The sequence below is a fragment of the Hyperolius riggenbachi genome, chromosome 6 (genome assembly GCF_040937935.1).
Source record: "Hyperolius riggenbachi isolate aHypRig1 chromosome 6, aHypRig1.pri, whole genome shotgun sequence".
In the NCBI taxonomy this organism is placed as follows: Eukaryota; Metazoa; Chordata; class Amphibia; order Anura; family Hyperoliidae; genus Hyperolius; species Hyperolius riggenbachi.
In genome coordinates this window covers 347,768,222-347,785,259 of record NC_090651.1, presented here as the reverse complement: position 1 = coordinate 347,785,259, position 17,038 = coordinate 347,768,222, and the positions used below count along the sequence as shown (strand labels likewise).

General features: G+C 48.9%; 1 protein-coding gene across 1 annotated transcript in view; it reads right to left on the bottom strand.

Annotated features, from left to right (window-relative positions):
* Positions 1-8,887: 8,887 nt before the first annotated feature.
* The window catches only part of C1QA (complement C1q A chain), a 29,803-nt gene continuing 21,652 nt past the window's right edge, over positions 8,888-17,038 (bottom strand). The window contains exons 2-3 of the mRNA XM_068243146.1: positions 11,722-11,894; positions 8,888-9,802 (exon numbers count right to left, since the gene is read on the bottom strand). Of these exons, the coding sequence (XP_068099247.1) occupies positions 9,228-9,802; positions 11,722-11,894 (748 nt within the window). The 3' untranslated portion in view covers positions 8,888-9,227. The remainder of the gene's footprint in view (positions 9,803-11,721; positions 11,895-17,038) is intronic.

Sequence of the window (17,038 nt, the reverse complement as noted above, 5' to 3'; positions counted from 1 at the left end):
GCCCCCAGTATAGGTATAGTATTGCTCCAGTATAGGTATAGTATTGCCCCAGCATATGTATAGTATTGCCCCAGTATAGGTATAGTATTGCCCCAGTAGCCAAGAACTGCAAAGGTTTTTGGAAGATTGGTACAACACCCCTGCTTCTCGAAGACTCACACCTCCTCCTGGGCAATGGAGGTGGGAAAGAACCCCTTGTGTATGGTACGGACACCAACTTTGGGGGAGTCTTTTAGAGTCCCCAGTACCATGGACCATGCTGGCTGGTAAAGCTCAGGGTGTGGATCCCCACCTGATTCAGGCTCCTCATTCTGGCTCTACCAGTCTGCATGGGGTTACAGAAGCTTGCAAGTGGGATCCCACACTGTCCGTTTCTTAAATGTATATAATGTGTTTACTGAACTCGATATATATTAAAGTGTGCTGCTGCAACATGTCATTTTACCGAGTTTGAAAAACATTTTTCTTTGAATTTTTAAATCAATGTTCATAAAAACCACAAGTTCTTTTTGAAAAATGTTGTTTCCACCATTCCCCCAATTTACCTAGCAAGTTTGGTGACGATAACATGTATGGCGTCTTTGCTATTAACCATTAAAGTCGGTGGTGGTATTGACTTCAATGTAGCTTTTGCATTTTCAGTTTGTGAAGTTATGAATCACAATTACGGGTATGGGCAAAATTAGTCATGAATTTGCCGTAAATTTCGCATTACAATTCTGCATTGCAATTGTGAATGTTGAGCCACAATTACAATGATGCGAAACTGAAGCTCATCTCTACTCCTGTACTGTATTGCTTACTGTTCCATTTCCACAATTCTTTGTGCACCAGCGTGTCTCCAGCAGCAGCTTGCAGTTTGATTGTATCGTGCTATTACAAGCTTCACCAGTGATAGTCCAGGGGTGTCAAACTCAAACACAAAGTGGGCCCGAAATTGCACACTGGGACCTAATCGCGGGCCAACCTCAATGTCTACTGGCCACCTTCCTTCCTTATAAAGTTCGTCCCCCTGTCCAACGCCTATACAGTTCTCTGGTGTCTAGTGGTCCTCCTTCCCTATACAATTCGCTGGTTTCTAGAGGCCCCATCCTCCCCTATACAGTTCCCTAGTGTTTAGGGCTTTCCCCCTACTTCCCCCATATTGCTGCTCTTAAGGCTTCATCTCCAATATAGCTTCCCCGGTCGTCTAGAGTGCATCAAACATAAGGCAAAGTGGGGAAACCACTCGAGGGGTACATATTTAAAACAACTTGTTGTGCGGTTGGTCATATTGTGCGGTTGGTTGTGCATTATGTTGGATGCCTGGATGAGCCTAAACATAGAACCCTCCCTCTACTGAAGTCTAACATAGAACCCTCCCTCTACCTATGCCTAACACAAAACCCTTCCTCTACTGAAGCTTAACATAGAACCCTCCCTCTACCCATGCCTAACACAGAACCCTCCCTCTACTGAAGCCTAACATAGAACTCTCCCACTACCGATGCCTATTGTCTAACACAGAACCCTCCCTATACCCATGCCTAACATATAACCCTTCCTGTACTGTTGCCTAACACAGAACCCTCCCACTACCGATGCCAAACACAGAACCGTCCCTCTACTGATGCCTAACATAGGGACTCTCCCTCTACTGTTGCCTAAGGCAGAACCCTCCCTCTACCGATGTCTAGCACAGAACCCTCCCTCTACCAATATCTAACACAGAACTCTCCCTCTACCGTTTCCTAACACAGAACCCTCCCTCTACCGATGCCTAACCCATACCCCCAACCACCAGTGGCACCTAAGCCTAATGCCGGGAATACACGGTATGGTTTGTACCGCTCGATTATGCCGCAGGATCGATTCCCCTCTCGTCCCCGTGGGCGATTCTCTTATCTTCTGCTCGTTTTCCTTATCTTTTTCCATTGTCCCCCATGCGGTATCGAGCACAGAATCGATCCGGCGGGTGATCGGACATTTTGGAAATTATCAATCAAGCCATCTAATGGCTTAATCGAGCGGTACAAACGTACCGTGTATTCCCAGCATAACACCCCTGGTGGTGTCTAAACCTTAACCTCTCCCCCACCGCAGAACCGCGATTTGCAGCAATGAGAGGAAATTTGGGTGCAGGGGGCATCCAATAAAATAGCAGGAGCTGAGTCTTTCCGCTATGCAAATGTTGCTTTGCATAGTGGGCGCTCCGCTCGGCGCCTGCTATGCAATGCTGCAATTTGTATAGCAGGAAGACCCAACGCCCGCTATTTTATCGGGCACCTCCCTGTGCCTAAATTTTCTCTCATTGCCACAAATCGAGGCTTTTATAATAGGTGCCTATGGCAGCACCCTTTTTTCCTGTTTCTAACCCCAGTGTACATCTGCAACATGACACCAGGCTGTGGTCCTCATGTTGCCCCTCTGGTGGCTGAAAAGACAGGTGAGTTGTGAATGTGATGAGCAGGGCCGGATTTGTGGGCAGGCCTCCGAGGCACAGGACTAGGGCGAATTTATTATGCTAACTTCGTGGGGCGGCTGCGGGTGACAGGTTAATAACTACTGCACCAGGTGAGCCGCCCGCTAGTGTGTGTCCGCAGCCGCCCGCCCCGCTTGCCGCTCTGCTCTGTGTGCGATGCGAGCAGAGGCAAGGCAGGTCAGGTGGAAGCGGCTGCGGTTGCCTGGCTACAAGACCGGGGGCGGGATCCGGGAGGAGGAGGACTCCGAGTGACTGACTCACTCATCTGAGCCAAGCGATGGTGTGGTGCGCCCTGCCCTGGACTCGAGTCAAGGTAGACTTTCGCTCACCGCTCACTCCCAGCAGGCAGCTCCAGCTTTGGCTGGAGCGCATCTTTCAATAGGGCGCCGCCTCCGCTGTCAATCAGTGACGTGACGTCACTGATTCACAGGCACGCACAGCGCTAGACAGGAGTCTAGGGGAGGTCTCGCGGTGCCGCTGGGGCTGATGGATCTATGACAGCCTTGCGCAGGCGCTCTGCAGAACGAGACCCCCTAACCTGATTTTCTGCTGCACAGTGTGCACATCCCTGGCTGCCTGGCTCCTGTGAAATTGTGACTGTCTGCAGACTTGACTGTAAGCTTCTGCTGCAGGCCTGCAGCCTGATGTCTGTCTGTGTGTTCCTGACTGTCAGTGTCAGGATAATCAAATGTAAAATGAGTGACAATAGCTGGGTGATGATATTTACTGAGGGCCCCCTCCCCTTTAGAAACTAAATGTTATTTGTATGTAGTAAGGTAATTATATATACTGAGGGCTTCTTACTGGCCCCATCCTGTCTTTGCTGAATGTGGTCCCCTGGTCTGCCCTGTCCAGCCCACACTCTCTGTCTCGCACTTTACAGAGTATGTGCGGTGTGCGGACAGGGAATGTTTTGCGCAGCCCACTTTGCTAACTGTAACTGCTTGCACAAAAATGCTCTGAAGGGTACAGGTAGTCCCCGGTTTACGAACACCGACTTATGAACGACCCGCCGATACGAACACCCACCGCGACGTCACGCCGCCGGGGACTACCTGTACTGCTGCCAGTTGTAATGCAGAGTAAGCGCAGCGGAAGGTAAATAGAGGACATCTTACCTATTCCATGGCTGTAGAAGGTCCCAGCGTGCTGCCTGGAAGCTGCACGACCCGTCCTCTTGCTCCGTCCACTGTCCTCCCGGCGGCTTCACATGCGTCGCATAATGACGCAATCAGAAGAAGCCCCCTAGTGGCGGCTAATGTATCATTATGCGACGCATGTGAAGCCGCCGGGAGGACAGTGGGCGGAGCGAGAGGACGGGCAGCTTCCGGGCAGCACGCTGGGACCTTCTACAGCCATGGAACAGGTGAGATGTCCTCTATTTACCTTCCGCTGTGCCAACTCTGCACTAAAAATGGCAGCAGAACAGGTAGTCCCGACTTAAGGACGGATTCAGGTTAAGAACGAGCCGACAGTCCATATCTCGTTCGTTAACCGAGGACTACCTGTATTTCGTCAAGGCCATGCACTCTGTTGTGTGACTGGGCTGGATTGCGGCTTCATTGTGTGAAAATGGTGGTGATCAAGCAAACCGGTTACTGGGGGCTGGAGGAAGCCCCAGGTAAGAATACATCTTTTTCCTTTAAAGTATCCCTGAGACAGGGGAAAAAGTTTTAATTTACTTACCAGGGGCTTCCTCCAGCCCCTCGTAGCCTTACAGGTCTCTTGGTTTCTTCACAGTTTGTTAGGCTGTGTCGCTGTCCTAAGTTTAATTAATAATAAATAACCAACATTTTGTGGTTTATTTTAAAGTTAAAAGTGTTGGTAGGCAGTGTCAAAAAAAATGCGGGGCGGGGGGCGGTTGGTGATACTGGGCCTAGGGTGGGAAAAAGTACAAATCCGGCCCTGGTGATGAGGAGATCGCTGATGCCAGATTTGAAATACAGGCTGGAGAAGTTAGTCGTGACTAGCAGGGATTGAGCAACATTTAAAGGGAGCTCAGCTCAAACAGGGAGTTAGCAGACACACATTACACCCTTCTAGTAAAACAGATATTGTTCTACAAATCCAGAGATATGGGGACGAGACCTGGAGCCGTGACAAGGCCAATCCCATTCCAATGTTCCTCCTCTAATAGTGAGTGCAGCCTTTACATTGAGCCCTTCCACAATGGGTCAAATATCTTTAACCTCCTTGGCGGTTCATTGTTTCTGCCAAGGAGGCTGCATTGCAATTTTTTTGTAATTTTTTTTTGGTTTTATGTAGCTACCTGAGATTCAGGGTCTTTGGCCCTTTGGAAGACCTCTTAGGATTAATGCTCATTGAGATATGTGTCCTGTTGTGGATGGGATTGTATGTGAGGACTGAAGGTCACCTTGACTAAAATAAACCCCTATGGGGTATGGACTATACTTAAGAACACTTATGGAAGCACCCTTGATGATATTATACTACTAAATGTTGTATATATGAGTAGTGTAATCAGTGGCATAGCAGTAGTGGGTGCAGAGGTAGTGACCACATCGAGGCCCTTGGGCTAGAGTGGCCCTATGGGGCCCACCCTCAACCACAGTATTAGCTTTTTATTGAGGGCCCACCCTCAACCACAGTATTAGCTTTTTATTGATCCTGTACTGATAATATTCACTTCTATAGTTGATATGAATAGTAGTGATAATTAACACGCAGTTCCCATCCCCTTCTTGCACCTCTGACACTGTGGTTGTCCTTGATTGGTTTTGGTGCGACGTATCAATTGTTATGTATAGCATGCTTGGGGGTAGGGATGCTCGCTGCAATTTCTGATTTCCGCAGAATTTTACGGAATTGAAAAAAAAAATCTCTCTCTCTAGTTTTTCAAAAGCCAGCTTACATACCATGGTTGGGAATTGAACCCAGGTCTCAGTGTGTGTTAGGCAACTGACTTATCCACTATACCACCAACAACACTACATGCTGAAGCCAGCCTAGCATGTACCATTATGATCAATCCAAGAGAAAAAGTAGCATGCTTAAGGATTTGTACCTCTCTCTCCCCCTCTCCCTCTCCCTCTCTCTATGACTTGATGCCATCGAACTGAATTTTCAGCTTAAAACCATCAACGGATACTGGCAGAATTTCACAGGCATTTTCGGAATTCCGCCACATTGAAAAAGCAATTCCGTTCCGACCAAAAAGAACGGAATGAACAATTTCTGCCTAAAAATTCCCGAAAATACAATTCTGCGGAAAGCGGTGACCACTGACGGAATCCGTGATTTCCGGCGGAACGGAATTGGCTGGTTCCGATCATCCCTACTTGGGGGGCCCCAATGCTTGCATTGGGGCCCACAGCTTCTTAGCTACACCACTGAGTGTAATATCTTACCTTCTCAGAAGGACAAACCATTATTTAATGGAAAAGTAATGTTTATTCATGCATGGTAGATAACGCGTTTCACGGGTCTTGGCCCACTTCCTCAGGTCAGTACAAGTGTCTGTAGAATTTTTGGTCGCAAACGTGAGTGCCTAAAAACCACATTGTCTACCATGTATGAATAAACATTACTCTTCCCTTAAATAGTGGTTTGTCCTTCTGAGAAGGTAAGAAATTACACTTCTCATGTATACAACATCTATTGCTATCATATCATCAAGGGGACTACACCAGTGTTTTGGAAGCAGTTTATCTACCAAGGAAATCTGATTGGCTGTTTGTGGCTCCGCCTCCTTTAATGAATTCGAACCCCAGTCACCCAATGACCGACTGTAGCAAGTTTAAAGCCTCTGCCATTAACAGTGTAAGAATGGCAGCAGTTTAAATATTGCCCTTGGAAATCAATAGGTGAATTTTGATTGGCTGTTGTAGGCTCCACCCACTGAATATTAACCCCAGTCACCCAGTGACCAAGTGTGCCAAGTTTGAAAACCCTGCGATTAACAGTGTATGAATGGCTGCAGTTTACAGTTTCCAATTTAATATAAATGGCTGAAATTTGATTGGCTGTTTAATTCTCTGCCCACTTTTCCTGGATTTGTAACCTTGGTCACCAAGTGACCAACTGTGCCAAGTGTGGGGACTCTGGCTTGATTACTGTGAGAATGGCAGCCTTTTACATTTTTTCCATTGACATGAATGGGTGAAATCTGATTTGCTGTTTGTAGCTTCACCCAGTTGTGCAGGGGGGACGCGAGACCCCAGAACATATCATCCCAGGTAGTAAGGGATCTGTGTACCAAGTTTCGTTCAAATCGGTCAAGGCGTTTTCGAGTGATCGACGCACGCACGCACACACACACACTGTAAATATATATATAGATGTTACGTGTATTTGCGGGCTTCATGTGACTTTGCTCTGTATGCGAGACTGAAGAGACTAAGGAAGTAATGAATAAAAAAAGCTTACCTCTATAAAAGGACAAAGGACCTGTGTGAGGTAAGTGAAATTTATTGTAAGTTCAGACACTTGACACATCTTTCAAGTGTCAGAATTTGCAAAACATTTCCTCCTCCGTCTTCGCCACACTGCCCTCCAACTGTATTCTGGGCAAGTATGTTTTCATTTCTCCGAACTTAAACAATTTTTATTGGGGCAGCACCCACCCGACCAGGGCCAGCGCTTCCATAGAGGCAAAGGGGGCCTAATGCTGTTTTCTTGGTTGTGGGTGTGCTTGTTGGGGGCTCTCAGGTTAATTTTGCTCGGGGGCCCCATTGTTTCTAGAACTGGCCTTGCACCCGACCTAAAGACGCAAGAAACCATGTGAGGACAGGCTTTTCTCACTGGCAATTACACTGTGGTTGCTGGTCTTGCAACTCTTGTTTGTGAGTACCACTCATTTATTGTGATGCAAGATTTCCAACCTACTTACTGCATCCTAAGGGCTTCCCAGTTTTTTTCTGGTTTTCTTCGAAGGTCCACCTTGAACACAAACTCTTGCTCTGTATGTCTTTGCCTGGCCTCCTAAGCTCCTCACATGCCAGCTATTAGCTTGACTGAGTTAATATTTCTGTTTGGACTAGCACAGTTAGTTTTGTACAGGTGGAGGTTGAGGAGGGTGCAGGACAGAATTAGGTTCAGGTAGAATAGAAGCTACACAAGAGTGTTAGCTAGCATCAGTGGCTTGGTGGGAAGTGGGAGCAGAAGACAAAGGGAAGTCAGGCAGTTAGGGTCAGCACCAGTGACACTGACCATGTTCTGCCTGCAGCCTTCCAGGACCTCTGCCTGACCATGTTCTCCCTGAAGCCTGCCATGACCTCTGCCTGACCATGTTCTGCCTGCAGCATGCCAGGACCTCTGTCTGACCAGGTTCTACCTGCAGTTTGCCTGCCTGATCACTGACCATGTTCTGCTTGCAGCCTGCCGGGACCTCTGCTTGACCATGTTCTACCTGCAGCTTGCCATGACCTCTGCCTGACCATGTTCTACCTGCAGCTTGCCATAACCTCTGGCTGACCATGTTCTACCTGCAACTTGCCATAACCTCTGGCTGACCATATTCTACCTGCAGCTTGCCATGACCTCTGGCTGACCATGTTCTACCTGCAGCTTGACATGACCTCTGGCTGACCATGTTCTACCTGCAGCTTGACATGACTTCTGCTGACAATGTTCTACCTGCAGCCTCCCATGACCTCTGGCTGACTGGTGATAGGACATGACTGAGTCACAGACACTGATAGTCACTCACTTCCTCTGGGATCTCGGATATCTCTCCTGGAAGCAGGGTTGGACTGGGCCACAGTAGTACAGTTTTTTCCCTCGGTGGGCCCCCCCTCCAGGTCTCTGGTAGCCCCCCCCCCCCCCCTCCTTGTCTGACAGAGCTCCAATTGCTGCCTGAAGCACAAAAATCCTCTTCTCAGTGCTGTAATCACTGAGAGCAGTGGCGTAGCTAAGGAGCTGTAGGCCTCGATGCAAATTTTACAATGGGGCCCTCCAAGCACTCTATACATAACAATTGATACGATGCACGAAAACCTGCCAATGGCAACTACAGTGTCAGAGGTGCAAGAAGGGGATGGGAAATAGCTTGTTAATGATTACCACTGTTCAAAGTATCTATAGAAGTTATTATGAGCAAAGGACCAATAGAAAGGTAATACTGTAGTTGAGGGAGGGCCCTTCGAGGCCACTTTGGCCCATGGGCCCCGATGCTGTCGCAACCTCTGCGGTCGCAACCTCTGCAAAGTAGGACATTACTTTATATTGAAGGAGGGGACTCTATGCAAAGTTTTGCTGGGCAGCAGTGTCTCTGAATTACAATGCTGCTAAGATCATGTACATTTTGCCCTGTTCATAATACATCATGACCACTCCCACCTTCCGGTGCATGGTCACGCCCTTTTTTCACCGCAATCATGGGATGTGTGGGCCCCAGGTTGAAATTTCTTTGGTGGGCCCCCAGTGTCCCAGTCCGACCCTGCCTGGAAGTATCTCACACACACACACTTGAACTTTTCTGGAAGAATATTTTATTTCTGTGCTTTGTTATGATCCTCCCTGAGGGGCAGCAGATTGGATAGAGGTGGGGATCAGACAGATAGGATGGGGAACACTGACTGTTACATGGCTAAATTATCTGTTTCCATCTGACAGAAGAGGACATATCACTGGAGAATCTGCCAGTGATTCCATCTATAGAGTGTGGAGCAGATGTAGGACATAATCACATGGATGTAGTGGGTGGAGCAGATAATCAAACCAGAGGTTGGGTGAAGCCGGTCACATGCACTCAGTGGGTGGAGCAGATGACAGTGGGTGGTTACATGTACTCAGTGGGAGGGGACATTTAGTCTTCATGAGGGAAGAGCATGAAGCCACTGAACACACTGGTGTTGGGACTTTCCTTGGAGATGCTATTCTGGTTGCTGTCCACTTCGATCCAGACTTGGTCATTTCTGTTCAGTTTCAGGACAGTTCCACCAGAATTCACCTGTGGTTTACGAGTGGCGTTCTTGTCACAGAAGGTGAGAAGTCTCTTTGAACCTGCAGATCCTTGCTTGGTGTGGATCTGAAGACAGAGATCTCCACCTGAAACCACCTGGAATGTAAAATAATAGTAGCCTGGGTCAGAGCAGGTGAAGCGACCACTCTCGGCACTATATACTCCCTCCTTATTGGTGATAGTTGTTTTGAAGGTCACCATGTTGCCATTGATTTCAGGGTTCACAGCAGAGAAGGCAGGTCTGCGCTGATTACCCATCTCTGCTTTCGATCCCTTCGACCCTTCTACTCCTCGTGGTCCTGGAGGTCCAGGGGGTCCATCTGGCCCTCTAAATCCTTTAAAGCCAGGCGCTCCCGAAGTCCCGGGATCACCACTGTCACCTTTCATTGCTGTCAGACCTGCTACTTGGAGGACATCACCTAAAACAGGAAAAAAAACCACTTTTCAGCAACATATAGCTTGTTTTGGTTCTCAACCAGTTCTGTATCATGTCTGAAGAAGAAACAAAGTTTTGTAAAAAAAAAAAAAAAGTTATGGCTTTTGGAGAAAGAGGACTGAAGACAGGACTGGTGTGACAGCACTGACTGGAGAGACTGACAGACTAGTGTGGCAGGACTAATAGAATTGCTGTGACAGGAATGGCCAGACAGGACTGGCGTGACAGGACTGACTGGAGGGATCGATTGGAACAGCGTGGACACACGGCGTGGCTTTGACAATGATGCAAAAGCACTGGGCTTTTGCATCTGGCTTCAGTGCTGAAGCCATGCCCCCCACCACACATACAAAAGACCTAGGACCCATACGTAACAGCCAACCAGACACATATCCCCCGTGTGACAGCCAACCAGACGTATAGTATATAGTGTATGGGTACAGTAAGGTGTGACATGAGGGGCAGTGATGATGGTGTGGCCAGTAATATATGAGGCACAGTGTATGGGTACAGTGAGGTGTGACATGGGGGGCAGTGATGATGGTGTGGCCAGTATTATATGAGGAATAGTGTATGGGTACAGTAAGGTGTGACATGAGGGGCAGTGATGATGGTGTGGCCAGTAATATATGAGGCACAGTGTATGGGTACAGTGAGGTGTGACATGGGGGGCAGTGATGATGGTGTGGCCAGTATTATATGAGGAATAGTGTATGGGTACAGTAAGGTGTGACATGAGGGGCAGTGATGATGGTGTGGCCAGTATTATATGAGGCACAGTGTATGGGTACAGTGAGGTGTGACATGGGGGGCAGTGATGATGGTGTGGCCAGTATTATATGAGGAATAGTGTATGGGTACAGTAAGGTGTGACATGAGGGGCAGTGATGATGGTGTGGCCAGTAATATATGAGGCATAGTGTATGGGTACTGTAAGGGGTGACATGAGGGGCAGTGATGATGGTGTGGCCAGTAATATATGAGGCATAGTGTATGGGTACAGTAATGTGTGACATGAGGGGCAGTGATGATGGGTGTGGCCAGTAATATATGAGGCATAGTGTATGGGTACAGTAATGTGTGACATGAGGGGCAGTGATGATGGTGTGGCCAGTAATATATGAGGCATAGTGTATGGGTACAGTAAGGTGTGACATGAGGGGCAGTGATGATGGGTGTGGCCAGTAATATATGAGGCATAGTGTATGGGTACAGTAAGGTGTGACATGAGGGGCAGTGATGATGGGTGTGGCCAGTAATATATGAGGCACAGTGTATGGGTACAGTAAGGTGTGACATGAGGGGCAGTGATGATGGTGTGGCCAGTAATATATGAGGCATAGTGTATGGGTACAGTAAGGTGTGACATGAGGGGCAGTGATGATGGTGTGGCCAGTAATATATGAGGCATAGTGTATGGGTACAGTAATGTGTAGCGCTATGACATGAGGGGCAGTGATGATGGTGTGGCCCAGTATTATATACAGGGGCGTAGCAATAGGGGGTGCAGAGGTAGCGACCGCATCGGGGCCCTTGGGCCAGAGGGGCCCCAAAGGGCTTTCCCTCAAATACAGTATTAGCTCTCTATTGGTCCTGTGCTGGTAATAATGACTTCTATAGATACTTTGAATAGTGGTAATCATTAACAAACTGTTCCCCATCCCCTTCTTGCACCTCTGACACTGTAGTTGCCATTGGCAGGTTTTGGTGCGCCGTGTCAATTGTTATGTATAGAGTGCATGGGGGGCCCCATTGTAAAACTTGCATCGGGGCCCACAGCTCCTTAGCTACGCCACTGATTATATAGGGTACAGTGTATGGGTACAGGAATATTATAGTGGCTAGCAATCCATTCTAGAAATTCCCTGACTATTATTGGATGTTCTTGTGGGGTTGTTGTACCTGGATCCCCTTGATCCCCCTTTTCCCCTGGTCTGCCATTTCGGCCCGGGTTTCCAGGGTGACCATCTTTCCCATTGGCAGTCTTGCAAACATCTGATTGGCACTGGCAAGGATATATGACTTCAGCCAACAGCAACATGAGGAGAAAGAGGCTGTACAACATCATGTGATCCCTAAGGGAAGAAATAATAGAACTTATTACAAATCTGTACCCCAATACTGCCCAAACATGAACCCCAACATTAACTAGACCTGTGCCCCGACTACTGATCTGACTGCTGTGCCAAAACTGACCTGTAACCCTTACCCTAACCTAACCCTAACTTACTTTTGGATACAAACCTGTTTCGAGCTGCTCAGTTCCTGCTAAATGTTCACCATTTGAAATTAATCCTTCTCACCCTACAAAATAGCCATATTCACCCATCACTATAATATAGACCAGGCGTGCCAAATAGGACGATCGCCTCCTGAGTAGATCGCAGCCGCATCCTGGCAGAATTTGCTGCCGTCAAGCAGCCGCGGCTGTCAAAATATGCTACCTAGCAGCCGCGGCTATTGGAATTTTATGCCTAGCTGCATCGATCAGAGGGAAGAGGCGCGGATAAAGGAGAGAAGCGTGGCTGAAGGGGAGATGAGCAAATGGTGAGGCAGCATCTCCTCCCCGTTCACGCTGTGTGAGACATTTACAGTGATGTGGCTACGCCCCCTCAGGTCCCGCCCTTACTTGAGACTAAGGCCTCGATTCATAAAAGTGCTGTCGGTAAGGTAAACTCGAGCGGGGAAACACCGCTGTCGGTATTTCAGCCTTCAGGGTGGTAATTCATAAAAATGTTTCTAGTTGTGATAGGCGTGCGGAGATATTCCGCTGTAGGCAGGCGTTAGGCTGTCGGAAGACATGCGGAAACAGGAGAAGCAGGCGGAGTCCCTCCGTGCGGTGTTCTCTCTGCAGCTGCTTGGGAGGTCTGTCCCATTCACTGCAATGTATTCCGCACGCTTCTCGCCACATCCGAGGTAGCGGTAATCCCCGTCTGCATACCGCTTCCTCTAATCTTTATGAATTGACATTTGTTACTTTTGTTAAGATAATTACCGCACAAGGCGGTGATTTATCACTCTGCTCGCGAATGTCGGCTTTTCATGCGGAAAAAGCCTTCATGAATACAGATTTTGCTGTGTGGTCGGTAAAGTGAGCCGTTTTCAGCATTTCCGCATGCGGAAATGCTTTATGAATCGAGGCCTTTGGAGAGGAAACACAGACTGAACGGAGGCTTTCTAGGTGGGCACACATTTTTGGTCTTGGTGGTGAGTCCGTGAGAGAGGAAAGGGGAGATTCGTTGTATGCCAATATCTATGGTTGTGATGCAATTCCAATTGCCGAGTCCAAGAGATCTAACAACTTTTCAAATGTTAAACTTAGCAGTTATAATGTTGGTATATTACTATCTAAAGACTTTTATTGTATTATACCAGCATTATAAATGCTAAGTTTAGAATTTGAAAAGTTGTTAGATATACCCCTGATATCTATATATATAATATAGTAAGTGCCTCAACCTTCAAACAAGAAGAAGAAGTAGCGCCCTGCCCCCAGGGCCGGTCCAAGCAAGAAGAAGGGGCTGGTCCAAGCAAGAAGAAGAAGTAGTGTCATATCAAACCAAGGGCAAAGAGGGATAATTTGCATATTCAGTAGCAGTGCATTGTGGGTAACCACAAATGTTCACTTATAGCGGAATTATTGCAGATTTGCTTCTGTTTTAAGAAGGGAAAATTACACCAAGCTTTGCTTTTTTTTAGTAGGAGGGATTTTTGGTCTCTTTTATCCCCCTATACATTCTTTGAAGTTTGGGTCACTCTGAGCTGCTTGGTTACTCTGTTGTACTGGTCCAAGCCCTATCTCATACAGCCATATCAATCTCTGCTATGGCTATCATTCATAAAAGTGCTGTTGGTATGGAGAATCAGTGTGGGAAAACACTGCTGAAGGTGTTTTAGACTTCTGGCTGCTGATTCATAAAAAAGTATCCAGGTGCGGTAGCAGTGCGGAGATTCTCCGAACTAGGCAGACGGTAGGCTTGCGGAGGCACGGAAGCTGCCGAGTTGATACATTTCTCCGTGTTCTGCTCTACTGCAGCTGTCTGGGAGGTCTGTGTGTCTCCATTCACTTAACATTGTTATCGCACATCAGAGGGAGCGGTACTTCCCGACCTCACACCGCTTACGGTGATCTTTATGAATTAACATTTTGCTACATTTTTTACAACAATCACCGTACAAGGCGGTGATTTATCGCTCTGCTCGGTAATGTCGGCTTTTGATGCAGAAGGAGCCTTTATGAATGCAGATTTTGCTACGTGTGCGGGAAAGTCAGCTGTTTTAAAGGGATACTGTAGGGGGGTCAGGGGAAAATGAGTTGAACTTACCCGGGGCTTCTAACGGTCCCCCGCAGACATCCTGTGTTGGCGCAGCCACTCACCGATGCTCCGGCCCCGCCTCCGGTTCACTTCTGGAATTTCAGACTATAAAGTCTGAAAACCACTGCGCCTGCGTTGCCGTGTCCTCGATCCCGCTGATGTCATCAAGAGCGCACAGCACAGGCCCAGTATGGTCTGTGTCTGCGCAGTACACTCCTGGTGACATCAGCGGGAGCGAGGATACGGGCGTGCAGGCGCAGTGGTTTTCTGACTTTAAAGTCAGAAATTCCAGAAGTGAACTGGAAGCGGGGCCGGAGCATTGGTGAGTGGCTGCGCCAACACAGGATGGCTGCGGGGGACCATTAGAAGCACTGAGTAAGTACAGCTCATTTTCCCCCGACCCCCCTACAGTATCCCTTTAAGCATTTTCGCATGGGGAAATGCTTTATGAATGATAGCCAATGTAGTGATGAGAACCAAAGGTCTGAAATAGGCTGTCGCATGTGGGTTTGATATGACTGTGTAAAACTTAAAGCTATAGGCTTGCTTGGCTTACTAAGGGTGAAAAGGGATAATTTGCATATTCAGTAGCAGTGCATTGTGGGTAACCACAAATGTTCACTTATAGCGGAATTATTGCAGATTTGCTTCTGTTTTAAGAAGGGAAAAATTACACCAAGCTTTGCTTTTTTTAGTAGGAGGTCTTTTTGGTCCCTTTTATCCCCCTATACATTCCGAGTGGTTTGGGTCACCCTGAGCTGCTTGGTTACTCTGTTGTACTGGTCCAAGCCCTATCTCATACATCCGTATCAATCCCTGCCATGTACTGATGAGGACCAAAAGTCTAAAACAGACTGTCTACATGTGAGTTTGATATGACTGTGTAAAATTTAAAGCTATATGCTTGCTATACACCAGCGGCTCTGGATGCTTGCTTGGCGTACCAAGGGGGAAAGGGGGAATTTTCATATTTCGTAGCAGTGCATTGTGGGTAACCACAAATGTTCACTTATAGCTGAATTATTGCAGATTTCCTTCTGTTTTAAAAAGGCAAATTACACCAATACATTGTGCGGCATTGCAGGAAGCGACGACAGTGGAACGCGGAAGAGGTGAGTCATCCCCGCCCGCTGCCTCTTACTAATAGTGGCGGCTGCAACTGTGCTTAAGCAGGAGGAGGAGTGCACATGGGGGACCAAGGTGAGAGGGGGGGGGGGGGGTCCTGCTGAGCTTAAGCTGGAGGGGGAGTGCACATGGGGGACCCAGTTAAGGGGGGGTCCAACCCCCCTCCCCACCGCTGTGCCCAATACCTCCTTCCTGCCCTCTACCCTCTTATGCGGCGTATGCTATGCCGCGGGTCGGCTAGTAGACTATAGTAGAGCACATTGTACACTGCACCCTGAGGCTGGAGCCTCTCTCGCCTCGGCCCGGCCCTGACAGCACCCCTGATATAGATTATAGTAGAGCACACTGTATACTGCACCCTGAGGCTGGAGCCTCTCTCGCCTCGGCCCGGCCCTGACAGCACCCCTGATATAGACTATAGTAGAGCACACTGTATACTGCACCCTGAGGCTGGAGCCTCTCTCGCCTCGGCCCGGCCCTGACAGCACCCCTGATATAGACTATAGTAGAGCACACTGTACACTGCACCCTGAGGCTGGAGCCTCTCTCGCCTCCGCCTCGTCCCGGCCCTGACATCACCCCTGATATAGACTATAGTAGAGCACACTGTACACTGCACCCTGAAGCTGGAGCCTCTCTCGCCTCCGCCTCGGCCCGGCCCTGACAGCACCCCTGATATAGATTATAGTAGAGCACACTGTACACTGCACCCTGAGACTGGAGCCTCTCTCGCCTCGGCCTCAGCCCTGCCCTGACAGCACCCCTGATATAGACTATAGTAGAGCACACTGCACACTGCACCCTGAAGCTGGAGCCTCTCTCGCCTCCGCCTCGGCCCGGCCCTGACAGCACCCCTGATATAGACTATAGTAGAGCACACCGTATACTGCACCCTGAGACTGGAGCCTCTCTCGCCTCCGCCTCAGCCCTGCCCTGACAGCACCCCTGATATAGACTATAGTAGAGCACACTGCACACTGCACCCTGAAGCTGGAGCCTCTCTCGCCTCCGCCTCGGCCCGGCCCTGACAGCACCCCTGATATAGACTATAGTAGAGCACACTGTACACTGCACCCTGAGACTGGAGCCTCTCTCACCTCCGCCTCAGCCCGGCCCTGACAGCACCCCTGATATAGACTATAGTAGAGCACACTGTACACTGCACCCTGAGGCTGGAGCCTCTCTCGCCTCCGCCTCAGCCCTGCCCTGACAGCACCCCTGATATAGACTATAGTAGAGCACACTGTACACTGCACCCTGAGGCTGGAGCCTCTCTCGCCTCCGCCTCAGCCCTGCCCTGACAGCACCCCTGATAAAGACTATAGTAGAGCACACTGTACACTGCACCCTGAGACTGGAGCCTCTCTCGCCTCCGCCTCAGCCCTGCCCTGACAGCACCCCTGATATAGACTATAGTAGAGCACACTGTACACTGCACCCTGAGACTGGAGCCTCTCTCGCCTCCGCCTCGGCCCGGCCCTGACAGCACCCCTGATATAGACTATAGTAGAGCACACTGTACACTGCACCCTGAGACTGGAGCCTCTCTCGCCTCCGCCTCAGCCCTGCCCTGACAGCACCCCTGATATAGACTATAGTAGAGCACACTGTACACTGCACCCTGAGACTGGAGCCTCTCTCGCCTCCGCCTCGGCCCTGACAGCACCCCTGATATAGATTATAGTAGAGCACACTGTATACTGCACCCTGAGGCTGGAGCCTCTCTCGCCTCCGCCTCGGCCCTGCCCTGACAGCACCCCTGATAAAGACTATAGTAG